Raw genomic sequence first — 26,641 nt, 5'->3', positions numbered from 1 at the left:
CCACAGTGGTCCCCGATTGGACTACTGCTGGTGTGCATGTGTAGGGAAGATCTTTCTATCGGATGACCACTCACCTAAATTTAGGATAAGAAGAGTAGTCCTGCAGCCTTTCCAGCAGATCAGAAGAGGAGCCAAGTATCCTGTATAGCTGTGCAAATGACGGAAGACCGAGGACAAATCTTGAAGAGGCCTGGCAACCATTCTTGCTGCTGTTCCAGTGAATCCCTGCTGGGCTAAGACCCTTGCTAAAACCCTTCTGCTGGCGCTTTAACCCTTTGGACTGGTGGGACCAACCAGTCATGAGGCCTTCTCACGATCCTGCAGCCTAGAGCCTTCAGAAGTGTCCCTGGACCACCCAGTAGACTGACCAGCTCCGTTTTGACCTACTGTGCTAGAAGCATCGCAATTGCATGTTTTGGTCCATAACTTCAGGGGCCTCTGGCTAGTCCTACAAGTCGCCTTCCTGCAAAGTTCTGCATCCCAGCATTGAAGGGTCCTGTTCTGGAAGGCTTCTTTTATTTACAGCTGTTGAGGTGCCTGCTTTTGGCCCTGTGCGCTGACTGTCGCTGGAACCGGCCCTCCCCTATCTGGTAGAGTGTCTTGAAGAGTCCTGCATTGGTGCCTGCTGCATTTCTCCAGTGAAAAGGGTTGCACTCTGCTCCTGGGCCCGTCCAGAACCTTGCTTACAGCAGCAGCTCCTGGGCATCTCCTACTGCATCCAACGGCGAGAAATGTTGTACTTATTTTCGAAGTGTAATCATTGCATATTTAACTGTGTGAACTCATTGTGGACCCTTGGCCCCACTCACCCCTCTCCTGAGACTTACCTTTGGCCACTCTCTATGCTTAGCTTGATTGGGTTTGGCTAAACACCTGTTCACTATAACTAGGGTATCCCCCTAAAATCTGTCCACCACGCCAGATTTTAGAAATCTGTTTTAAATCTGTTTTAACACCAGTCACAAACCTAATGTCTATTGCTGGTCAGATGTGGGTTAGCTGGCTGTCCATGATTGTACAGCCATTGCCCATCTGAATGGGGCATATCCTTCCCATTGACGGGCAGGAGCAGATCTCAGCCTGGATCTTGAAAAAGAAAACCGGGCCTTTAGCCATGCTACAGGTTGCCCACTGGAACCAAGATCTGGAAGAAAGAAGATACTGCAGAAAAGAGCCAAAGGACTGGTGCTGAGGGAACCAGCATTGCCAAAGCCAACCACAGGGGAACCCCTGGACCATCTTTAGTGATCAGTGGGAAGGCATCATGAAGCAAGACACAGACAACAGATTCAAAGTTCAAATAAACATGGTTTATTAACTTAAATGTCAGGATGGTTGAAGGCCAAACCTGCCCTATGCTAAGGTGGGATTTCCCTACCTAAAGAAACTAAGGAATGTTTGAGTCAGTCTGTTCAACTTAAGTCTGTCTGTGTCCAAAACCCACACTTGCCCTCACAGCTAAAACTAAACCATGTGTAGGGATATCAACAATAAAATGAGTGTTTGAAATAAAGTTCTGATTTTCTTCCAGCTCCTGGTTTACTTTCCAACGCCCATTCCCCAAATTCAAGACAGCTCCACAAAGTCTTGGGTTCCCTTCCCCAAGAAGATATTGCAGTTCAAAAAGGGGCCTTGAGGTTCCTTTCCTCAAGACAGCAACAAAAAGTTCATAAAGTCACGGGTTCCCCTTCCCAAGACCTCAGCTTGCCAACTTGTACTTATTTTCAGTCTCTCAATGTTCAAAACCAATTCTCGGTCAACTTTACACTCCTTCTGGTTTCTTGACAATTCATACAGATTGCTTTTCTTCTGTTTCACTTCAACAATCTCTTTTATACACTTGCTTTGATTCTCTGTATATTGCTGTAGCTTTCACAAATGGGGTATCCCCTGCCTAGGCGCAGTTGTCTGACCTCACTGTCCACCCGTTACAGGTCACACTACCTGTAACCCTAGGCTTTCTTGCCCAAACAGGTTCTTCTGTATCGGTGTGCTGGTTCACATTCACTTAGCTTTCTTTTTTTTATTTTTTTTTATTTTAGCATCAATTAGTTTTCAAGAAAACTTTAAATGCATAGGGTGTAATTAATATTAGGAAAAAAAAATGAAGAACCAAACTAAAAGTTACACAACTATATAGGGAGGAAAATTTGAAAACAAGAAAGACTATATATCTAAATTTAGGAAAATGTCTCTCACAAAATTCAACAATGCCAAAGTCAAGGATACTTTTCCTCCCCATCTTAAAATGGACCACCTCTCGTGTGGAAGTTTGGACTCAAAGTTCTCAAAATGTTTTCCCAACCATTTTTCTCTGGAGGCAGAGAGTGGAACACAACTCGTTACCACATGCTGTAGAGTTTCTACCTCCAAGCCACAGCATCGACACATCGTTGTCCCAGCTTACCTTTTTTTTGGACCTTCTCCCCAGCACCTCCCTTGTAGGCAATAGGTTCAAACGAAATCTCAAAAAGAGCTGCCTTTCTGAGTAGGACGGAAATTTGTCGAGATATGGGAGCACTGTGCCTCTGCTGTAGTATTCGTCACATCCCAAGGTTATGGATGGGAATAAACTGAGCCTGTCCTGGGTGACGATCCAGTCCCAATCCAACAGTTTTTTCTTTACTCTGGACGGATTTTCCAGTAGCTTGTCTACATTTTGGGCGATGACATCCAAGATGCCTGTACATGTGTTCTGCCATGTAGTGAGAGATGGTGTCTGGCTACCTAACAGTGCTTCTTTTATAGCCAAAAACCAACTTCTTTCCAGAGGAACCAAGCATTTGCTCTAGAGGGTTAGTGATTTCCAAACCATAGCGATGTAGAGTGAAGTAAGCCCCAGTTCTTTCCTCACGCATTCTATTGGAAGAGATGAGGCTAATCTCAATACCCTTTTCCAAAACTGACTTTCAAGCACACGCCAGACCTCTGGTGCAAGAAAGAAGTTGGCCTCAGCAGCATAGGTCAGAACTGGAGAAACTTTAAGTTTGTAAAAGTCAATGAGGGGACGAAGTGAGAAGGAACAGTAGTGTGACTTGATTAGAAGCGCTTGTGATGCCAAATTTTTTACTTTACTTCTTAACCTAAGAACACCCGGACCATCTTGGATACTGTCGTTTAGTGTAATGCCAAGGTAAACCATTGACGAAACCACTGGAACGACTTCCCCCGTTAGGTACCACCTGAAGATCTTAGCGGATTTCCTAACCCCATGATTTTCAATTCTTTTGGGTTGATTCTCAGTCCGTTTTCCTGAACATAAAGTTCCAATGCTTTTAGCTGTCGCTGATGACCTATCGCGGTCTGATCTAATAAAATCAGGTCATCAGCAAACAGCCTACCCACAGGGGTCGCACCAATCTTTGGTGGGAAGCTTCTTACTGCCCCAAATGCTTCAAACATATCTGATATAAATAGGCAGAAAACAGCTGGTGGCAAACGACACCCCTGCTTCAGCCCATTTTCAGAGACAACTTTGTTGGATAGAGTTCCTTTTCTTTCTAGTCTAATTTGGAGGGTTGTTCCTGTATGGAGTGCCTCCAAGGGTTCCCTCAGATTGTTTGGGCAACCCCATTTCCTTAGTTTGTTCCCCAGAAGGCCACGGTCAACAGAATCAAACGCCTGTTCAAAGTCTATGGACGCAATGTAAATGGTTTTGTAGTTTTTACCCTTAACCATACATTTTAATGTGTTGATAATTAGTATGTTCAGGGATGTACCAATACCCTTGCGGAACCCCGACTGCTAGGGATCCTGGTGGTGTGACCACCAACTCCAAAGGTTCAGATTTTTCAGGAGCACTGCGGCGAATATTTTCCCCACGACATCCAATAGGTCAATCGGTCTATAGTTCCGAGGAACAGACCTATCACACTTCTTGAAGATCGGTACGATTATAGACCTGGTCCAGGAGTCAGGGATCCTTTTGAGTCTCATTATGTTTTTAAACAGGATTTCCATGAATTCAGCCCATTTCTCCGGATCTCTCTTAAGGATGTCATTTGTAAGACCATCCGGCCCAGCAGCACGGGATGAGTGACTTGTTGATAAGATCTACGATGTCCTGTTTGTCAAAATAGAGATCCCATGGTTCATCCATTTGTGGGGTCCGCTGGTGTTTCCTGCAGAGTAAACATTCTGGTAGTGCTCCTCCCAGGCCTTTGGTGGAATCGGCTTGACAGTTTTTGAGTCGACAGGAGTACATATGTCGTTGATTAGTTTCCAGATACCAGAGATGTTTTTACCGGTGACTAGATTTAACATCTTCTCGCTGTCTTTGCAGTAGGAGGTATTTGTGTTGAGTGTGCCAATTTCTGTAGCTGTTCTTGGTTTCTTTGTACAGAACTAGGTCACCATTCGTGTTGGAATTTTTGAATTGCCTCCTGGCCCTCTGAACGGCCTTTTTTTTTGGCTGCGATTTGATGGTCATAGGCGTGCCTATAGGTCGAGGGACCACTCCTGTCCACAACCTTTTTGTGGAAGACCTTCAATACCTCAGTGTATTCAATGAGGTTAGCACTTTGGTTGTGCTCGACAGGTTTTAACCTCAGTAGGTTGTCCAGTATTGCACCCATATCTTTTCTCTGAATTCTAATTCCGTTTCCAGCCGGAGTCAGATTGAGTTGATATTCCGGTAGGTGTTGGTCCATTTGGGAATGGTCTATGTTCCATTCCTCAGTTACAAGTTCCAGGATGTTGTGATCGCTCAGGGCCGTTTGAATCACTCTCAGCAATTTTAATTTCCCCATCAGTGACTCGGTTACGAACATATAATCCAGTGAACTGCCTTGATTTGCCCGTTTCCAGGTAGTAGCAGCTGATAGGTCGCCCAACAGGCTTCCGTTAACCATTAAGATGTTTCTACTTGCTAGTTCTTTGCAAGGTCGACTCCTCTTGACATGTTGTTTGTGGAGTGCAAAGACAGAAACTCGATTTTACTCCCCTTTTTGTCAAAGCATTCCATATTGAAGTCACCACAGAGGAGGACCTCCAAGTTGGGACGCAAGATCCTAGCGTCATCAGTCGCTTTAAGCAGTACTTCCTTGAAGTTGTCCTCTTGCCTTTCAGTGGGTCTCCAATAGATGTTACATACGAGCAGGTTCCATTCCAGTGAGACGGACCCAACCTTGGTGTTTAATTGAACTGTAGTTAGTTGTATCCAAGGATTTTGATTTTTGGACGAGATCACCCTTAGGCCAGATGTACGTTTTATGCCCAGCAGGAGGCCCGAACTTGGTCTACCTTTAAGGCCCTTTATGGCCGGGTTTAGGAACATTTCATATCTGTCCAAGAGGGGTAGGTCGCACAGCCACGTTTCTTGTAAGCAAAAGAGATCGTATTTTGTTAGATCCCAAGCTTGCTTTCCTAGCAAGTGGGAGAACCCCCTTGTGTTCCAACTCATAATTGTTTTGCCTTTAGCCAAAGGGGTTCGTGGGGCACAAGAGGGATCCGGCTGGCATTATGATTTTGGTGCTAGGAACCCCGCCAACCACCTCCAATCGTCTGAGCTGCTTACAGAGTTCTCCGGTGTGTTCGGGGAGCTGCATGTTGAGACTCCTCTGACATCGGCCTGTAAGACATCCCGGGCCCTTTTCACCGACTGCGGTAGACGACCCTGCTCAGAGACCGATTTATACTTTTGAGATCCTCCTTCGATGGGGTCGCTGTCCTTGGTACCTTCAAAACGGGTACGCTTATCCTCCTCCAACTCCTTAAGCAAGAACCCACAAAGATTGAGTTTAGGGCCAAGTTTGAGGAGTGCAGATCTTGTGTTCCATTTCCCCATGTGAAGGACCACACTGTCATGACGCTGCTCGTTGTGGAATTCGGTCAAATCGATGTCCTTTGATTTCAGATTATCAGGTGAATCAATTGAATGTACTAGTCTCATTACGTTGGTCCGGTTCATAGTGAGGTTGTCTTCGTAGCCAAGGCTTCTCTCCAAGAGGACTCTAAAGGGGCCCTTGCCACCCTTGGCCTCCGATCCTTTGTCTTCGTTATTGTTATTGTGCCGCGATCTTGAGCCCATGTCTGTGTTTTCTCCCCAAGACACTGTTCTTCGTGTGCCATTTACATACTCGTTTTGAGGTTTATAGTTTTTCTTTTTGTGCGTTCTTCGTTTCCAGTGAGATCCTCTTGCTCTCAATGGTCTTAAAGGCCCTAGCTCCAGTAGTGTCCTTGGTCTCCCTCTCCTGCACTGGGGCGTGAGCCTGGTTGACCCTCGGAGTGTGGACTCTGGATTTCCACATAAATTTCCTAGTTGAGTCGGCTCCCTGTACATTCAGTTTTATCGCCAGAAGGATGGAATGTACGGCTGGAAAATCTCCACCCTCTTTGGACCTTTTGTTGGCCCCTTCCACCTTTTGGGCTGCGTCTTTAAGTTCTGATATTTCCATTGCATCCTCTTTCTCTGAACAACATTCAGATGCCGGAGAAGCTGAGCCCACTTGTTCAACCCAGGAGTCGTTCGAGTCTGAATAGACTGATAGATCCATGAGAGAGTTGTTTGCGCTATCATTCTGCCTCTCATTGTCTGAGAGATAATCAATCTCTTCTGTTGGAACCTTTGATAGTTTTGTGGAGGCCCCTGTGGGTTTCCTTGCACTTCTCTTGTAGATTAAAGGTTGGTCAGGTAAGACCAGATTTCTGGGTAGGGTTAGCCTATTTGTGTCTTTGGTCCGAGCAGGTGCTTTTCGTGGAATGGAGGGCACTGAGCCTGTCTGTTTTGTCGGCAGAGAGATCGGTTTTCCATAATTTCTGTCACCTTTTTTGTTAACTTCTAGTTTTTCACTGGCCAACAAATGTACTCCTCTGTTTGGTTTTGTAAACAGATCATACAGTTTGACTTTGTCATTGGGTAGCTCGATTGTCGCCAGAGGCAAGGGATCCACCACCCTGAGGGTAGTTGAACTTACATCTTTGTGGGAAGTGCCACCCATCATCTGTGTAGTGGGTTTGGTACCAGTGGATTTATCCTGATGTTTTGGCAGGTTAAGAGCGTCCTCTGATCCCTTCCCAGATAACGATGTAGTCTGGTTTGAAATCTTAGCGGGACTCACCATACCGGCCTGAGCACCACCAACTCCTTCTGGAAGTAAACTCAGCCTCTCTGATATCCTGGTTTCTCTGTCCTTAATTATTGGCTCAATGATACTCTTTAGGATTTCAGTGGTCTGGTCAGCACTTTTGTCCAGATTTGACTGGATCGCGGTAACAAATCCTTCTACGAAGATCATTTTAGAGTATAGCATGGCGATGGTAGTCATGTGATCCCGTAGCTGCTCGTTTTGTGACTCTATTAGTTTCATATATGGAGCCATTACAAGCGCAAATGCTGTGATCATTTCAGTATCTATCTTGGGATCATTTTTGGCAGGTTCTTCCGCCTGAGTGGTAGCCAAGATCGTCAGGAGATCTTCATCCGTCGGTGAGGGTTGTCTTCTGAATCGTTTACTAGGAAACGGTGCCTGCTGCGGAAGGACTCCTTTGTGAGGCCTCGAGGCGTAGCCTCTAGGTCGATTATTGTCTGGGTGTGTGGTGGCTCCCCCATTTGAGGTCATTGAGGGCATTAAGTCCCCATTTGGGCCCTGAGCTAGGGACACGTGCCACCGATGATCCATGGGTCGTGGGGTAGACCGCCTCAAGATGCAGTCCGGATCATCGAACTGGTAAGTACTTTGTTTCGACTGATGCTCCTTGTGGGTATCTAAAGTAGTTGGATCGGTTTAGAGTGAAATACCAAAGGGTTTCCAGCCTCGATTTGGCCTTTGATTATGGTACTGGGAGTTCTTTGTCCTATTATCGAATCCAAAGACAAAGGGATCGACGTCGTGGCAGTTACTGGACTTTGTTGAAACATTAGAATTGTCGTTAGCCACAGTTTGCTCCTTTTCTGGTAGGACGCTAGAGAGGCTCTGTAGGGGAGTTGTTTGAAGCACCTGGCGAGATACTTCAAGTAATGGCTCCTTTATCGTTGTTTCCATGCTGGAACCCATAGTCTCGCCACCCACCACTCCGGAGGGAGATATGTTATTAGTGGATTCAGAGGGTGGCTTAGGTGTAAGGTGGTGAGTGTCTGCCTGTTTTACCAGGCTAGTCTCTTCTACGCCCGCCTCCGTTGTTTCAACTTCAGATTGTAGGAAATGAACATGCGACGTAGTTGTACCGGTAATTGCCACTTCGGGATAAAGTTCACAGACAAACCTGTCCGTTTTTTCCTGTAAGACAGAACTATCTTCCATGTTAAGTGTTAAAGGGTCCTTTGGGGGTGGAGTGCCTAGAGGAGTACTTAGCTCCCCAACTAGATCTTTTTTAGCCAGAGTCCTGGTGGATAATGAACAGTCCGAAAAACCACCCCCGAGAGGTAACCCACCACAGAGTTAATAGATTTAGTAAAGACCGTAGACAGTGTGATTTGATGGTGAGGTTTACCTTCCGGCTTTCGTGCCTCGATGCCATAGACTGCCTGAGACTGCACTCTGCTTCGCTTCTCGAGGGGTGCCGGATTTTGTGCAGTAGAGCCTCGAAGGGGAGGCGGAGCGCCCGCTCAACGCTGACTCCCTTAAAGCCACAGGGTGCTTTTGCTGGTGTTTTCAAATTCCACAAGACGCTGTACACTTCGAAGCTCGGTCCCCAGGACAAGGTTCCAAGTTCAGTTCGAGGCTGTGCTCATGCCGGTTCGCCTTCAGCTCCCTAGTACGTCCTGTTCCTAATTCCACTGCACTGGACCCGGCTGCACTCAGATTGATTGTTGATCCTAGACCGGAGTACTGCACTATGACAGTCCCCAACTGTGCAGTTCCCGTCTCCGCCGGCACGGCCAGCACAAACAGCGTTAGCAGACCTCTGCCCTTTTCTCCACTTCGGGCTTTCTCTTTACCCGCCTTTTGGCTTTGACACAATGTGTTTTCCGCTTTTCCAGTCTCTTGACTTTGCCAGTGTGTTTTCTCATACAGTTCATTTTGTGGTGTTTTCTTCATCACAACATTGCTTTCAAATTTTTCAGCAATATTCCATACTTGGTTTTCACTGCATTTCATACAATTCACGCTTTGCTTTCAATTCACTGTACGTGTAATTCACACAAACCTATCATCTGTTCATAGCGTTGTCACAAGCTTTCATTTAGTTCGGTATTCAGTGCTGGCAATCTTTAGTTCTGCTGCTTAACGTTCATCTTGTCTGTATTATTCCTCCCAACCTGTTACTTTGGGTTCATTGCATCTTGCACATAATCTTTAAATCATTCTGCATTTAATTTGACTTTCTAACAACCCCCAGGAGCGTCCCGGTTCGAATGCTCTTTCTTTTCTACTCACCGGTCCTCTGCGTCTCTGCTGTGTCTGCTTCTGCTCAGCGGACACGTTTTCTTCAGATTGCGAGCCCTGCTCACACTTCGCCTTTTCTCTGTGGGTTGCCGGCAGCATCACTCGCTACTGGTAACTTGCAGTGTTGGGATCTTTTCCGTTTCCGCAGCTCCTGCTGCTAACACCAGACCAATGAGACTCGCACCTCTGTGGTCCTCTTGCAGCCCGCCCGGGCCTTGGCTCCACAGCTCCTTGGGATTCTTTGCCAGTGTCCTGCCTGTCCCACAGGACCCAACTCAGCCGCCTCCATCTGCACAGGATTCTTCCCTCTGGCCCACAACACTCAGCCCGGCTTCTCTCCTGCTGCTCTCTCCCTTTTCCTTGTCAGTGCCACCTTTTATACACGTGTAACCATTTGACAGGTTGCGGATGTGAATCCTTAGACCCAATTGCCTTACCATAATTAGTGGAGCTTTTTTGACATGCCAGATCCTTACAACAGTCTGCAGGCCTCTTCCTCATCTCAGTACTAGAACGGTGAAATGACATGTTAGTCTGCATTACTCCTAGTCACTTCTTCCTCGTCCCAGTACTATAATGGTGTAAATTAGGGGGGATGGTTTGCAACAGCCTATTCAGTGGGAGAGTGAAGTTGGTTCTCACAAGGAAAAGGGGGTTGCCATGTCTCCCCTGCAGATATCCTCTCCACAACCCCCAAGGACCCTCCACCCAGGTGATTCTCCATCTGATCTCCACCCCCAGGGTTAGGATCCAAAAGTGATAGCCTTTCCCTGGCCACCTGAGAAGAGGATCCAAGGGGAGTAGTTTTGAGGATACCCTCAGGTTCCTCACATCAGGGAAGACATTTGTCAATGCTCTCCTCTCCTTCACTTAGTGGTCTAACTGGTCTCAGTCCTTGCACTAATGCCTCCCATTGGTTGAATTTGGAAGTGCCCCTGGAGCATTCTGGGGGTATACCATGCACAAAGGGTCATCAACTCTGCACCTGACAGGCTCTCCTAGAAGCCTGACACTTGGCATGTCCTTGACTTGTGGCCCATGAACATCCTCGCCTGCAGCAGCTGTTCTCATCTGTGAAGAGGCCTGTTTGAAATCTCTTTCACCACAGCCAAGATTCAAGCTTGTGTAAACATGCCCCCAATTACAGGCATGCCTTAAAACCCATTAAAAGAATTCTGCAAGAAAATGGGCATCTTACAGGAAACAATGGATTTATTCACCAGAAAGGATTCAATTTTCAGGTGGGAGAGCCGTTCTAATCAGTCCTGCTGGGAGATGACTGAAGAGGTCTCAACCCCGCCTTTACAAGGCAAACCTTTTATAGACCTGAATCACAACATTAAAATAGAATACATTAACAATGTGCATTAGATTTATTGGTCAGGTCATTTTGGATTAAAATAAATTACCCTGCTGTGAAGGCATCGTGAAGTAAGACAATGGATTCAAAGTTCAAAACAATCTGATTTATTAAAGTAAATGTCAGGATGGCAGAAGGCCTAACTTGCCCTATGCTAAGGTCGGATTTCCCTACCTGAACAAAACGAAGGATAGGCTGAGTCAAAGAGCTGAACTTAAAGGTCTGTCTGTGTCCAAAACCTATCCTTGCCCTCGCAAATAAATCTAATCAACGTGTAAGGATGTCAATAACCAAAGAAATTGTGATCAACATAACGTTCTGAGCTTCTTCCAGCTCTTAGCTTTTTCTTCACTTCCCCTTCCCCAAGTTCAAAACCGTTCCATAAAAGTCTCAAGATTACCTTTCTCCGGTCCAAGGCAATACAGTTCTACACAATCTTCGAGGTTCCCTTCCCCAAGTTCCAAGCAACACAGTTCAAAAGAAATAGGTCTTGAGGCTCCGTCCACAAGAAAGCACTTGCATCTCCTTACATCTCAGGGTTCCCTTACCCAGGAATTTAATGTAACAACCAGTATTTGCTTCTCAAAGATCAACACCACCTTTGGTCAACCTGACCCTCCTTCTGAATGGCATTGCCAGTTTGCTTACAGTGCTTCTCCTTGGCTGTATTTCACAATGTCTTTGGCTTGCACAATTTAGGGCTCGCTGGTCTAGGCGTAGTTGTCAGACCACATGGTCCACCCACCAAAGGTCAGAGAAACAGGATCCCTAGGCTCATCGGCTCGCACAGGTTCTTCTGTATCTGTCCCGTGCACAGATTTACATTCACTTTTTTCTTTGTTGGACTCTTGGCTTTATTGGCGGTTTTACACTTTCTTGGCTTCTCCTGGTTCGCCTCTAGGCCTTGCCATGCCGTGTCACACACCTCTTGCCAGACTTTGGCCTTGCCTCACTGCGTCCATTCATTAAAGTTCCCTTTGTGGTAGTCTGATTAATTCCCCATCTTTCTGTTACACTCTTTCAAACTGGCACTCTTTTCCATAGGCTGCTTTTACTTGGGCACTTTCCTGTTTTAGCTTTCATCAGTTACTTGCTTTGCCCCTAACATTTTATTTCCATTCATTGTTCAGAATGCTTAATTTCAAGGTTTTGTTCAGTTTGATATTCAATATGCATAATCAAGCTTAGTTGCTCATTTTCATTCAGTTCGGTATGCAATATGTATAACTCAATTTTTCAAGTTTTCAGTTTCAAGTTTGTATTTGGGTCAGAATTCAATATGCATAATTCACCTTAAGGCTGCAGAGACTGACCACATACCTAGACCCAGACGAAAGCCCCAAGTGACACTCCCACTCGTACGTACCGGATGAACATATCCAGACCGGCAGACGCATCTAGATAAACGTTGGCCTGCGTCGCATCTGGATAGGATCGATTGAAGGGTAACCTGCGCGCGCCTAGGAAAAACGTGAATGCTAACATGTGCCACACCTAGAGTTGTGAACACCAGCCTGCGTGGTGCTCCGATGGAGTTGTGAATGTTAGCATTCCCACACCTGGGCGGGTCTCTAGACACTAGCCTGCGCCGCATCTGGATGGGGGTGTGAGGGTTGGCATGACCACACCTGGATGGAGTCCTAAACATTGGCCTGCGCTGTGTCTAGAGGGGAATGTGAGGGCCAACAGGTGCCACACTCAGACAGAACTATGAATGTTAGCATGGTAAAGGCCAGGTAACCCACTAACCAATATAAGCTCAAATTCTGCATACTTATCTCACTCAAAAAACTCACACAATCATCTCTCGCACAACAAGCCGCACGCACCTCACAACACTGCAACAACACATAAGCCGGAACAACAGCACACTCGGACTGACTCCGATCCGATACCCGCACCAAAGCTCAGCACCCGGTGTATACTGAGTTGAAGCTGCCAACTCCTCTCACTATCCTACTCCCTCCTTCACCTTACTAACCCATCCCACCTTTATCGTTTACAGATCCGCCTGAGCGCCTGGGGACCAATTCCATTGGTGACGGTGCGCGGTACAAATGCCTTTAACATTTAACATTTAATGTCAAGTTTGTATTCAGTTCGGTATTCAATATGCATAGTTCAGCTTAATTTCAAGTTTATGTTCAGTTCGGTCTAAATTTACCTACATGCGGTCCACTAGGAGTGCTCCGGCTTGTGAGTATTTATCTCCCGACACTAGCCGGGCCTCAGTTTCCTTACTGGCAACTCCCGCTGCTTACTGCTTCTCAGGCTGGCAGGCCAGCCTTCGTGAGCCCCGCTTGCATGCCGGGTGATGACGTCTGCATGCCGCTTGCTCGCAGCTCCAGCTGCTCGCTTTCCAACTCGAAGGAGCACAGACATGTGGCTACTGCATGTCCCACTTGCCTTGGGCTCCACAAGCTCTCTTGGATATCAGCTGGCATCCTGGCTCCTTCACAGGTCCCACCACTGCTGCCTCCTCATGACACTGGTCCCCTGTTGTTCTCGTTGCTCGTTCCACTGGTCTCCCTTTATACACCTGCAACCACTTGACAGGTTGCAGGTGTGGATTCCCAATTAGATTTGCCTGACTATGGTTAAAGGGACGTGCCTGACCTTGCAAATACTCTGCTGGCATCTTCTTCATCCCAGTACTAGGGTGGTGAAAGGAAGGTTCAGTATTCATTACTCTTAGCCGCCTCTTCCTCTTCCCAGTACTATCAAAAGCTGAATGTGGAGCTTCTACAATAGCTCATAAAGGCCAGGGGAGGATTAGGTTGGTCTTCCATAGGGAACATGGGATACCATGTCTCGCCGGTGGGCACCTCACTTTGAATCCCTCACCTTTCCCCTCCCCTTTCCCCTTCTCTTTCTAATGCCTCTGGACTGATGAAATCTGTCATTTTTTTTGTCAGTGGGAGAGGGATAACACTATCCCATGACTGCATCTGGTATAGAGGACTCTTCAGGAAAGGGGAATGCGGCACACCGTGTCTCACTTGAGGACATCTCAGCCCCAATCCCCAAGGACCCTCCCCCAGGTGATTCTCCCTCGCTTCTCCACCCCCAGGATCAGGATGCAAAAGCAATGGCCTTTCCCTGGACACCAGCAAAGGCTATTCAAGGGGAGTAGATGTGCGGACGTGCTCAGGTTTCTCACACTGCCCTAAGACACCATTAAACCCCTCCACCCCCAAAAAAACCTTCCTCTCACTAACGTCATTCCTTACTGACCGGCAGAACTGTAGCTTGGAGTACTACTGGTTTTCACCATACATTGCTTGCCCGGAAACAAAACGGAGACAACACACAGTGCCAATTCCAGTTCACAGTAAGCAATTGTCTCGCTTCCCTGTGATTGGTTGCCCTACATCCTTTATCTATTTTCTGCCTTGTGTCAAGTTTTAGTTGGAACAACCCTCCTGCCATGGCACCACTGAAATCGTATTTTCCTACCTTTTAATTCTATTTTTCTATTGTTCTATTATATTTCACTGCCAAAACTCTGCAGCTGGTGTGCTCTGTGCGAACCCCTCTCTAATTTCTTTAGCAACCTTGAATGAAGCCTTCATTTTACTGCTTGAGCTTCTAGACTGAGCTATTAATTAATTCACCATGTTGTGCTCTCTGAACGTTTTTGGAGATTGTGTGCATTAAGAGGCTACCTGTAGCTTTCATTTTGGACAAAAAGGCTGCTAACCACTGCTACACTTCCACGCTAGTGAGCTGTATTCCGTATAATTAGTGTTGCGTTCTGCAAGTGTTGCGTTCTGCTTATACATTCTTTTCTCGTGGCTATTGAATGCGTGTAACGTTCTTCATGTCTAAATGCAAGTTCATCTATGTAGCTTCATGGTGATTGCATATATGCTCTGTGTCTTGTGCATATGTGTGTCACCCTAGCACTGCTGTCACTTTGCTCCTACCCTGCCTTTTTCTCTTCTCTAAAATCTTATCTCTGCCATTCCCCCAACACCTCGCACTCCCTCTTCATCCCTCCAATTCCCTCACACTCCTTTGTCCCTCTACACTCCCTCCTCACCTCAGCAATAATGTAAATTGTTCCTCGTCCGTTGAGTTGTGAGTTAATCACCATTTTATTATGTTGTCGCACCTTCCACTTCCTCTTATTCCTTTGTCCCTCTCCACTCCCTCCTCACCAATAATGTTAATTGTTCCTTACATCGTTTCAATTTGTGTTTCAATTATTACCTGTTGTTTATTGTCCCTCCCCCCCATCCCCTTGCCCCTCTCCACTCCCTCCTCACCGATAATGTAAATTCTTCCTTATACTGTTTTCGAGTTGTGATTCAATTACCATCTTATGCCTGTCGTATTTCTTCTAGTTTTTATGTAAAGCACTTTGGATTAAAGTGCTATATAAATTCAATAAAATAAAAATATTTGGTTACAGCATGTGCATCTGCTTGAAGTATGGGTGATAAGCTTGTCTCAGTGGCTAATGGCGTTCATCTTTACAATATTGGACCGGAGGGGGAGGGGCAAGAGCTCTAAGTGACATGTTCATGTATCCATCACTATCCCTTGATACTTGTCTGACTCTGACTGGAGGGTTACCGCACCAATTCATTGCCCAGAGTGTATCCTGGGGGTTGACTTTCATCTCGAGACTCACAGTGGACATTGTCAAAGATCTGTCCTGTCCAGCAGGTGAATCTCTGTAACCTTGTCTGCTTCAGGAGATCAGAACTGCCTCTAGCCAGATCCAAACCCAGCACAGAATTCAGCAGTTGCACCTAGTACTACGGGAACCGAGGCAATCACTGATTCATACTAACCTGGAGGTAGTAGTTTTGGGGCTTAGAGTTCAGAGGTCAAGTGTACATACCTCACACGGTGCCCCCTCCCATCACAATTATTAAATGGGTGTATAATCCAATCCCTAATGCTGCCTTTACCTCACAGTGGAGTAATGCTTGGAAATTACTTCCTGCGGCCCTCTCAGTGGGTAGGAATAGGGAGTAACCCGATTCCACAGGGGAAACTGATCTTACCAGAAAGTGTGCTTTTGCATCTTTGAAAAGCGCACCTGTTTGCTTGTGTCAAGTCTTGTTTCAGGGGTACTCTGACACAGCCTTTGAACGTTGCTTTCAGAACACTAGGGCTCTTCTGCCTAAGGTTTGACATGTTTGTGTCATGAAAAAGATAACTGTCCTACAATTATAAGGCATATTGATTTCTACATGTAACCATTTTTCTTTCTCCCACTAACTCAAAACAGTTAAATTGGAATGTGTGTCCTCCTTAAAGGTTGCCTATTGTGTTCATATAGGCATAGACATTGTTGTGTGTATTTTAAATTCTCCTTGATTTTTACCTGAATATGTTTTGACCTAATAAATAATATATTTTTAAACATCTGTGCAAACCTTTGTTCTTCCATAACCTTTGTGTTTTTAACTCTACCCACATACCAAAGCCTTGATCTGCCACGTGTAAGCCTTACTGCTCAGCCTATGCTACACAGAGAGTTTGGTTAGACCAAGTGTGAGAAACCCTGGCCTATCCACTTGGGTGGCTTCTCAGAAACACACACCAGTGCTGATTCTGAAAATCCCTCCTAAGAGGTGGCCTGCTTTTTCCTCTGAAACATGGACATTACAGTTCCCTCTGTTACTCAAAGTGAGTTCTTGTAACCCAAACACACTAGTGCATGACTGGGTTTACATGTATGCATGCATTCCGGTTTCTCGGACACATTCATATTTAAACAGGACATGCAGTATTTTTTTGTATAAAACAAAAATGATGGGAATAGACATAAGAAAGACGGAAATTATGTGAATTGTAATCTTGGTGCTGAATCCTGAACACAATGGTACTATGTGGCATGCTTTGCATTGGACTGTGTGTATTTGGAATGCCTCTAAGTATTTTGCATTATATAGCATGAACACAGTTAATAAAATTGTTGATTGATTTCTTTCCCCCGTTTACAGGAAATGAAATTGATCAAGCACTGACCAGATCACAGGTATTTATTCATTTTTAATGCGCTACAAGCAAGCCATTCGCATCCGGGGAGCAAGGAGCTCAGGGGTCTGGAGAGCAAGCGAGCAGAGCAGAGCATGGACCAGAAAGGAAAGGGGTAGGGGACAAGGCGGAAATACACTGAAGCCCATCTTTCTGTGCGATTACTGTCGGGTGCAAAATAAATCCTAACTGGGACATCAGCTCCGACCTCACACTCCAAGACACCTTTCCATGCAATGGTATTACGAAGAATTGCACTGGGACATCTTGGCCAATCACCATCCCAGAGTTGTTACACACTAGCCTCATTGTTATGTTTTGCACCACAGGTCCACCTGCTGATATTGTGGCCCTCTGAGAGAGGTGTCGATGTGGTGTGAGAGAGTTTTCATGCAGGAGTGATGGCTTGAGACCAGCATGACCAAGCGTTAACTTGTCCATTGCTTTTGAATGTGGCTCCAATGGTGACTGAGTGTGATTTAAAATCCAGCATCTACCACCACTGAACACGATCAGGGGGGAGGTGTTCAGATGCTAATCCAGACTTTGGGAGAGCTATTATTAACATCCGTCTTCTTATAGTAGCAGCTTTCCATCCCGATCTTCCACACAGGAAAGGCGGTCAAGGGGTTGTAGGTGCCTAGCCACGGAAAACAAAGGCAGTTTCCACAAAGAGCTTGCTTGAACTGTGTAGTTTGTAGCCTGCAACCCTGTGCATTTTTGCTGATGTGTAAGGTCAGGGCTGTTTGCCCACTAGAGTAATACTGAAGCAGCCCTCTTTCATCGGTTGGCTGATTGCAGATTCACCAGCCATACAATAGGCATGTGCGAGTTTCCAAAGGTAAGGGAGCTTGGAACAAGGAGCTGTGTTCACCTAGACCAGAGTTTTAAAAAGCAAAAAAGGATGTTATCATTGCTCCCTAAGGTACAAAGATCTCATTAATCCATCCCTGAAGCTAAGCAGGCCCTTGATGCCAGACAGGCTGTATGCATTGTGGTGAATCAGACACCCTCCTTTTGTTATATTATGGGGAAACAGAGCTCCAGAGGGCTGGGGTGTTCGGACCACTACCTCTGGTACTCCCCTAATGAGGGTGTCAGGTGAGGATCCTCAGAAGCAGTTCCTCTGGAATGATATCTTGAACCTCCGGACTCTGGTGCTGTTACGCACCCCAATTTGTTCTCTCCGATCAAGACACGTGACTTATGTCAGCAATCTTCTCTTCTCTTGACTGACTTTGCAGGTCCACCCCAAGCCGGCTTTACGCTGGGTCATCCCGAAGAATGTCTGCACCCAGGTCAGCCCACTGAGCCAGTTTACCTCGACCCAGAATGTCAAACCCCAGTGAAGTTCATAGCAGTACCACATACTTCAAAGCACCATAGAGACATTTCCCAAACTCAGTTCTTGGCCTGCAAGACGTGGAAGAGCCAGAAGCTCCTGTGTAACGTGCAAGCCCCACTGGGCATTGACTAGCAGTTTCAGCAAGTGCAATGTCTCACAGTTACCTTTATGAGGAGCCAGTCCACCTCCAGGAAAACTGTCAAACAATGCTCATGGATTGGATTATTTGTGTTTCCTTGAACAAGACGAAATACAAATCCAAGATGGTGGTGCATCTTGCCTCAGCCTTTAAAGATCCCTCCATATCAACTGGTGAGAATCGGGCAACTATTACGAACCAATCACAAGGGGGCAGTAAGCCATGGAAGCCTTAATTACCAATCATCAGCGACCATAAACCCCTCCAAGGGATATAAAAGGAGGGGAATTAGCAGGCAGAGAGAAGTCCTCCAAATAAGCAGGTGCATGCTTGGATAGCCCACTTCAGGGAAAACACCAGCATTGCCACAGAGCACTACAGAGCAGGAGGAGACCCAAAGTTGGGGAGCCAGGAGAGGCTCAGACCCTACACCAGTGTAACCAGAGAACCCAAGAGCAGAGAGCCAGGAGAGACACTACACCAGTGTTCTCAGTACCCATTAAAGCAGCCAAGTTAAGTGAGATGGGCACTAGATGCCAGTACCAGTGAAGCAAATAAAGTGAGATGAGACAGGCACATATCACAGTATCAGCAAAAGGAGCCAGGAGAACTGTTATAGCCAGTATATTCCAGCCGGGAAGAATCGGCTCACTAGCCGCAGTTCTTCATCATGCAATATATAAGGGAAGGACTTGAAGAGTAGGTTTTGAACGTTGTTTTGGCAAGACTTTCTTTCGACTTTCATTGTAGCTTAGAGTCCGACTAGGGGCTGACAGACTCATAAGCTTAGGTTAAGACTATGTGTTGGAGTGTTGCCTCTGTTTTCTGAGCACATATTCTAGATGGGGTGTTAAGAAGAGGGTCTGGACTCCCTAAAACAGGGTCTCCACATGCTCGAAGATGAGGATGTTCAAGAACACCTCGATTTGCCCTTCGCCTTTCTGTTCAGTCCTTCTCACCTTGTTATAGTTGTCCTTTTTTTGTTTCACATTCCCCTAGTTCCTGTAGGCATTCTTACAACCCATATTCTAACCAAGAAAGCCAATAAGATGATTGAAACATTATACAAACATGTCTGTTATACAAACATGTGTGTCCCTTTGCAGAACACCTTGTCACATAACTCAGTCACCTCTGCTTCATCGTAAGGATATTGAAATCTGTGATGCGAACAATCAGTGCAATGGCTGTAGAGCAAACTATGTTTGTACACGCTTTTACCTCTTGTATAGTTCCTACTGCTTTGTTGTGGAAGTGCTGCAGTCTGTGAATGGCTTTCTCAGAAAACCTTGTGGGTTTGATGCCTCATATCTCTGTTGTAGTGTCACGACCTGGATTAGTGTAGAGTCACCAACTGGATTAGTGGGTAGCGGCAATCTGGATTAAGGTAGTGCGCCAGGGTTCTGGATGTGTGCATTTGAAAGTGTGGCTAAGTTATCAGCTGAAGAAGAAACCGACACCCTTTCAAATTTCTTGCTTCCCCAACTGTGTCCTCTCATCCAAATCACCCTTACATTTCAGTTCCCTTAACTGCTAAAGATGTGCAAGTGCTTAGAAACCGGCTTAACACCAAGTATTCATTAAAAATTAAAATGTTGGATCATAAACACAATTTGAAATGTAACTTAATGGTTGTACTTGATTAGACCATGTTTGATTAACCATTACTCATTCATTTAATACCAATGCTGTTCATTTGTGTAATTCCAGGATTCCATTGATGTCCACACAGAGTCGCATGCTCATAATGCTCTTCAGAATAACACAAGGTACAACCACCTGGCTTTCCAGCAAGATGACTGGAGGCGAAGGTATGAAGAAGAGCAGAAGAAGGTCTCTCAGCTCCAGGAAGAGTTACTCAAGAAGAGCCATGAGCATGAAGTCTTTGCAGAGGGATGCAGGACAGAGAAAGACAGAATAAAAGCCAGAGTCCATGAGATAACTGGTCTGTTGCAGAGGAAGGACAGTGACAAGACAGGGAGGAGAAGCCAAGAGACCCGCCCCCTAAGTCAGGGATTTGATCAGCCTTACTTTCTAGACTTGCTGGCAGGACAGGTGCAAGTTTTGAAGGAAAAACATGAGGAGATGGAGAAGGAGAAGCTCAAACTGCTGGGGGAAACTGCAAACATGGTTAGTAAGGAGAAGTTGGCAGAGGACCTGCAACAACAGGAGAAAAGGCATCGGGGGGAAATGATGCGACTCCAAGACCAAGTCACCCTTGTCATGGAAGAGAAGGCAAGCGCCTTGAGAAGGGTGTCTGAAATTGAGGGCCACTTGGACAATATGAGGTCTGTTCTCTCCCAGTTTGAGAACAGAAAAAGGGTTCAGAGCACCATGATGGAAGACCTTAATGAGCATGTCTTCGAGATGACAAGTGAAAATGACAGGCTGAGAGAATTGGTAAGGACACTACAGGAGCAGGTGAAGGAGGAAAAGACTGGCAGCCAGGAAAGAGCTTTGGCAAACAAGTGCAAGAATGCCCAGAATGTCTTAGACAGCACTGTCAGGGAACTACGGCAGCTACTTCTGCAAACCAGAATGGAATGTGCTAACATACAGAAAGAAAAGCAGGCTATTTTAGCTCCAAGAACAATCTTGAGGAAGGAATTGGGAGACCCAGTACAGACTATGCAGCATTCTGAATTAGAACCTGTCCAGGCCTTGGAACGATGTGTCATATCTTGGAAGAAGGCCATGATAACCCTAGAACACGTGCTTACAAACCTGGAGAAAAGCAACTGTGGTATGCTGGACAGTTACACACACATTCAAAAGCCGATTGCACCATCGCAAAATGAAAGTTACCAAGGAGACTATGAGGCCAATGTATTTGTAAATGGCTCTGTGTCAGCAGTTCAAGAAAGCTATAGACTGCTCAAAGATGGCTCGCGTATCAATCTGGGGCAAGGCAAACCAAGCAAAAATACCTTTCTGAAAGGAGATCAAAATTTGCTTCACAAAGATGTTCTATACTCTCAAGGTGAGAAACACCAACAAGATACAGAAAGAGCAGAAGTGTGTGAGGCTTTGGGCATTACCAAAAGCCAACAAGACTTATTTCCTACCACTGAGCATGTGGAACTACAAGAAGCTTTAAGCAGGATACTAGAATTGGAAAAGGAGGTCTCTGTTCTCACACTGGAGAATGCTGGTCTCCTGAAAGAACTGGACTATTCCGGAGAAGAGAAAGGAAAGCTGCAGGGAGAGCTGAAGGCTTTGCGGCAAAGTCTCCAGACTGGCTTTGTTCCAGTGCAAGATGTACAATGCAAAGTAGGAGAACTCGAACAGAACTTCCTGCTTTTGACAGACGAGTTGTCCACTGAGCAAGAGAGAACCAGAAAGCTGACCCGCCAACTGGATACACAGACAAGTGAGATGCACCAGCTGAGGGACAGCTTTCCCAGGGACATCGTTCAAGAAGAAAAAAGCAAGGATGGCAAGACCTTTAGCTCTGATATTTTGGAGGAGTTGTTCTGGAACGTGGGGACTTTGGTAAGGAAACACAATGAGATCAAGCAGCAGAAGGTAAAACTGGAACAGGAAAACAAGGACCTCAAGTTTGACCAGACTAAGTCAATTTCCATGACGGCTCACAATGAGAAGCTTGCGTCGTTGCTCCACAAAATAGACCAACAAGCTTCAGAGATGGAAGAGCTTGAGAAGAAACTGTCTAGTGCTCTTAAGTCTGTTGACGACCTTGCTGTATTGACCCGTAAAATAGATGATCAAGCCACAGAGATCCAGGAGCTCGAGCAGAGGTTATCCATTGCAATTGGGGTAATTGAAGATCTTAACTCAGTGACTCGCAAAATAGATGCTCAGGCTTCTGTGATAGGGGAACTTGAGCAAAAACTCTTCAGTGCAACTAGAGCCATTAAAGACCTCACTGAAATGACCCACAAAATTGATGATCAAGCCACAGAGATCCAGGAGCTCGAGCAGAGGTTATCCATTGCAATTGGGGTAATTGAAGATCTTAACTCAGTGACTCGCAAAATAGATGCTCAGGCTTCTGTGATAGGGGAACTTGAGCAAAAACTCTTCAGTGCAACTAGAGCCATTAAAGACCTCACTGAAATGACCCACAAAATTGATGATCAAGCTATAGAGATCAAAGAACTTCAGAATGAGCTATTAATTGCAACAAAATCAGTTGAAGGCTTTTCTTTAATGAGTGAGAAAATAGAGTCTCAAACCAGTGCAATCAAAGAGCTTCAGCTTACACTGTCCATTGCAAAGAAAACTGCCAAAGACCTAGCCTCAAGGGTCCAGAAATGTGATGACCAAGCCATAGAGATTCAGGATCTTAAGCTTAAACTGTATAGTGCATCCAAGACTGTTGAAGACTTTACTTCACTGACTCATAAAATAGAGACTCAAACCACTGAGATTCAAGAGCTTGAGAATAAACTATCCAATGCAATGAAGGCTATAGAAGAACTTACCACAAGGACTCTCAAATTAGATCAGCAAGCTGTAGAGATCCGAGATCTTGAGCATAAATTATCCATTGCAAACAAGGCTGTTGAAGACTTTTCTTCAATTACACACAAAATAGAATGTCAAACTATAGAAATGCAGGAACTTCAGCAGAGACTTTCCAATGCCTTTGAGACGGCTGAAGACTTAACCTCAATGGCCAGCCAATTGGACAGTCAAGCTGCAGAGATTGGGGAGCTCCAACAAAAATTGTCTGCTGCGACTAAAGATGCCAAAAACTTCCAGAAAGAACTCCTGGCCCAAAAGACAAATTCCATGACCAAGGATGAGCATATGCAAATCCTATCTGCTGTAGAGCAACGTCTTATTGAGACAAGGTCGGAGATGGAATTGCTGAAGGAAATGCTGGCTGGAAAATCTGAAGAAGTCCAAGAGCTGCAGCAACAACTGAATCAAGCAAGCGTTGAGGCTGAAGAGATGAAGTCCAGGGAGGAAATCAGTATTCAAGATCACCATAAAACCAAGAGCTCTTTGGAATTCCATATTCAGGCTCTAAAAGAGGAGCTAAAAGTCATGTCTGAGAAGTTCAATCAGGCCTGTGCTCAAGCGTCCTCCTTGGATATAAAATACACAGCCCAAATCAGCACGAAAGAAGATCAGTCAAGCAAAATAATCAGACTAGAAGCAGAAGCTGCAGAACATCTGGCAATATCAGAGACATCCCAAGATACCATAAAACGCCTGCTTGAAAAGGTGTCTGAGTTCTCTTGTTTGTGTGAAGATAAAGAGAAAAGGGTAGGTCTTTTTTAATATTGTAACAATCATAAAATGTATGGAATACTAGGTGGGCTCACACAAGCCCCAAATCAATTCTCCTCCAATTAGAATTTGAGTTGGCACATGATATCACAGAGCTTAATTTCAGTCCCTGGGGAGGGGATAGTCCCTGCTGGATATTGCTGCAAATAGGCATCTGGGCATGGTCCTATTATTCAAAGCATACTTTCTATTTTCGTGGGCTCGATGCACTCTCTTTTTGTGGTTTTATTCTGTTCTCAATCATCTCTTTTTCCTCTTGTGCGAGTGGCAACATGCAATACATTTTGTGGTGTGCACTACATAAAAAAGGTTGTTGATTTACAGCCACAATTCTTTCTAGAGTCCAGGTGTTTCCTCACCTAGTCCGAGGGATGAGGTTTAAAGGAGCATTAATCATATGGGCTTCAAAGTGAATTGAACGTAAACTCAGTGTAGTTGCTTGTGGTTGTGCTCAGTGAACATGTTGCATGCACTAAAACAGGTCTTCACTTCTTGTGTTGCTATCAGATTTCAGAGTTAATGTCGGATCTGCAGAGGGTTTCCAAACAGGTGGTGGATCTGCAGGGGAAGCATGATCAACTTCAGCTGCAGCTAAAGGTAGGAGTAATTCCAGAAGAGCTTCATTAGAGGTCTCCAAATGCAAATGTTCTTGTATTACAAAGAAGCCCTTTTCTGGTGTCCTTGAGGGACTGCAAACCAATAGTACTACACAGGAATTACAGCTGGAAAATGCAGGGTGAAAAAAACAGTGACTGAATAATTTGATGTGCAGTGACAAGATGGTGTAACGGGAGTGCCTTAAACAAGAGCCAGGTGTTTAGGTTCTGGCGTTAAGATGTGTTCAGTATGAACCAGAACCATGACATCACAGGACCTGTTCAAGCTCCACTGTCCCCCTTCTAATAGAGTTATGGGTTTCGGGACACCAAACAAAAATCTTCTTTCAAAATTCAAAGCTAATTGATTAGTTTCTTAGTGTGAGAAACCTGAAGGTGTCTCCCTGACTGGTTCCCGGGGATCTGCCATCCAGGTGGCCAGGATACAGCCATCGCTATTGGATCCAGTTCCTAGGGGTGGATCACTGAGGGAGGATCACCTGAATGGGGGTGGAAGTGGGACACCGATGGGTGAGACACAGTATCCCCCTGCTTATAATACCTTTTCCCCAAACTACCATATAGGATACTCAAACACTCTACTACCCCCCCCCCCCCTCCGACATGAACACTTTCACATATCACAAAGGATGATGGACTAATACCTGAGCCATTTATCTGACATGTCCCAACCCAAGGGTCAGACAAAGTCAGGCTATTGACCTAAACCGCACACACCTGACAGCCCTTTCCCTTCCCCACAGGGATAAAAAGTGGAGCACAAGACGGGCAAGGCAGACCGCACCTCGAGAAAGCTAACTCAGCACAGCAATTTAAGAGGAGGAGAAAGATGGCGCGAACCGAGAGGGTTACAAGGGGAGAAGCGACCTCTCCCTTTAAGACCGAGGTCCGCAAAACCTCTGCATCAGGAATCGTAAAACCGTGAACAATAGCCAGCGTGTGTTGCAGCAGATATCAACGGTACACGGGACCCTCGACCGCTGATAACCAAGCCAGGGATAGACACTTGTCTCCCTGGTACCAACCTTGGCTCCAGAGTGAAGGAAAGCCAAACGGTTCATCACAGCCGGTGAATCGAGGGAAGAGTCGATAAGAAACCGAACTGTGTTGAATGAAAGTAGCAAACGGCTAATTGAATTGTGAAAGAAAACTAAAAACTGTTGATACTAGGAGAGGAAAAACGAGCAGCAGAGGATTCTGGCACCACGTGGGTGCATACTCAGGCAACTCTGTGCGATTACCCGATTGTTGAAACTAGCTTTACCAGAAGGCCTTGGGAAAGGCGCAAAGGGGTCAAAGTGGTCATACAAGGGTACAGTAAAAAATCCCCTGTACGTTCGAAAGTGTTTGACCAACAGAACATTTTGAAGCTAGGGGAACCGAATCCTGCATCATGAGAACTAATTGACAAAGTTGGCAAGAGTGAACCCGAAGGAGGGATGCCGATAAACAGGGGGCAAAGTCTAAAGTCCCGCTATACAGTGTGTTGACAAGAGTGAACCCGGCAGAGAGACATTCACAGTGAACTGTTTAAAAAGACATTAAGATTTGTGATGATCATAGATTAAATTAAGTTGAAAGCTGTAGCGACCCCGGCGGAAGGAAAGCAAACAATCGAGAGGGGTCTGAGCCCGGAAGAGGGGGATCCAGAGGTGAAAAGCCATCAACCATCAAAAAAGGCTGTAGTGAATCCGACGAAAGGGAAGGAAGGCATTCGGAAGGGTCTGAGCCCGAAAGAGGGGGATTCAGTGTTGAGAAGCCATCACCCCATCAGCAAGTAAACCACTTAGAAATCTTTTGAATACACGCCAGGATGAACCCGGCAGCGGGAGGCTGATATTCGAGAGGGGTCTTAGCCTGGAAGAAGGGGGCCGAGGGGTGCAGAGATCACCTCCAAGACAATCGGGAAATAACTTTTGTTTATTATTTGAACCTATCAGACCCTTAGAAGCAAGAAACCTAACTATCAAAGGTCCTGATATTGCTAAGAACGTTTGGTGGATCTGAGCCCAAAAGTAGAGGATCCAGGGGTGAAAGACATCACCCAATATGCATAAACAGAAAGGAACCTTTGTTTATTTTTATTTGTTTGTTTATTGATTTGTATTGCGCACCAAACCCGAGGGTATCTGGGCACATTTACACAAGATTACAAGTATACTTTAAGCGTGAGTTACAGTAGTTACAGTCAAATGAGTTAGAGGTTACAATGAATTTGTACATAGTAAAAATAGATAGTATATACATAATAATATAATGGATAAATCGATACAGGTGCAGAGTAAAATAACAACTTGGTCAGTGGCAGTGGTTACAGTGCCAAGGAGTCAAATAGCTACAGTTGACAACACATAGACAATGTCAGCGGTCCTTGGCTATGAGCCAGTTTATGGTGTTTAGCCTAAAGTGAGGGAAGGTTTGGGCCGCTCTCAAAGAAGGATGGAGGGCGTTCCAGAGCTGCGCCGCCATCACAGGGAAGCTGCTCCCCACTGCCTTTTTTAGTTTAAATTTGGGGATGACCAGACAGAATGAGTTAACTATCCTGGTAGGGCGTGAGGTAGATTTTTTGACAATTCTCTCCAAGAGGTAGAGTGGGGCAGC

General features: G+C 45.6%; 1 protein-coding gene across 2 annotated transcripts in view; it reads left to right on the top strand.

The window, feature by feature from the left end:
• ANKRD35 (ankyrin repeat domain 35) overlaps positions 1 to 26,641 on the top strand; it is a 502,129-nt gene that overhangs the window by 418,063 nt on the left and 57,425 nt on the right. For both annotated transcript variants that reach the window (XM_069652800.1, XM_069652801.1), the window contains exons 9-11: positions 16,647 to 16,681; positions 19,875 to 23,399; positions 23,931 to 24,020. In XM_069652800.1, the coding sequence (XP_069508901.1) occupies positions 16,647 to 16,681; positions 19,875 to 23,399; positions 23,931 to 24,020 (3,650 nt within the window). The remainder of the gene's footprint in view (positions 1 to 16,646; positions 16,682 to 19,874; positions 23,400 to 23,930; positions 24,021 to 26,641) is intronic.

This window comes from Ambystoma mexicanum, chromosome 1p (assembly GCF_040938575.1).
Source record: "Ambystoma mexicanum isolate Mex_15411 chromosome 1p, UKY_AmexF1_1, whole genome shotgun sequence".
Classification (NCBI taxonomy): domain Eukaryota; kingdom Metazoa; phylum Chordata; class Amphibia; order Caudata; family Ambystomatidae; genus Ambystoma; species Ambystoma mexicanum.
Note: the sequence above shows the minus strand (reverse complement) of the source record. Positions and strands in the feature narration are given on the sequence as shown.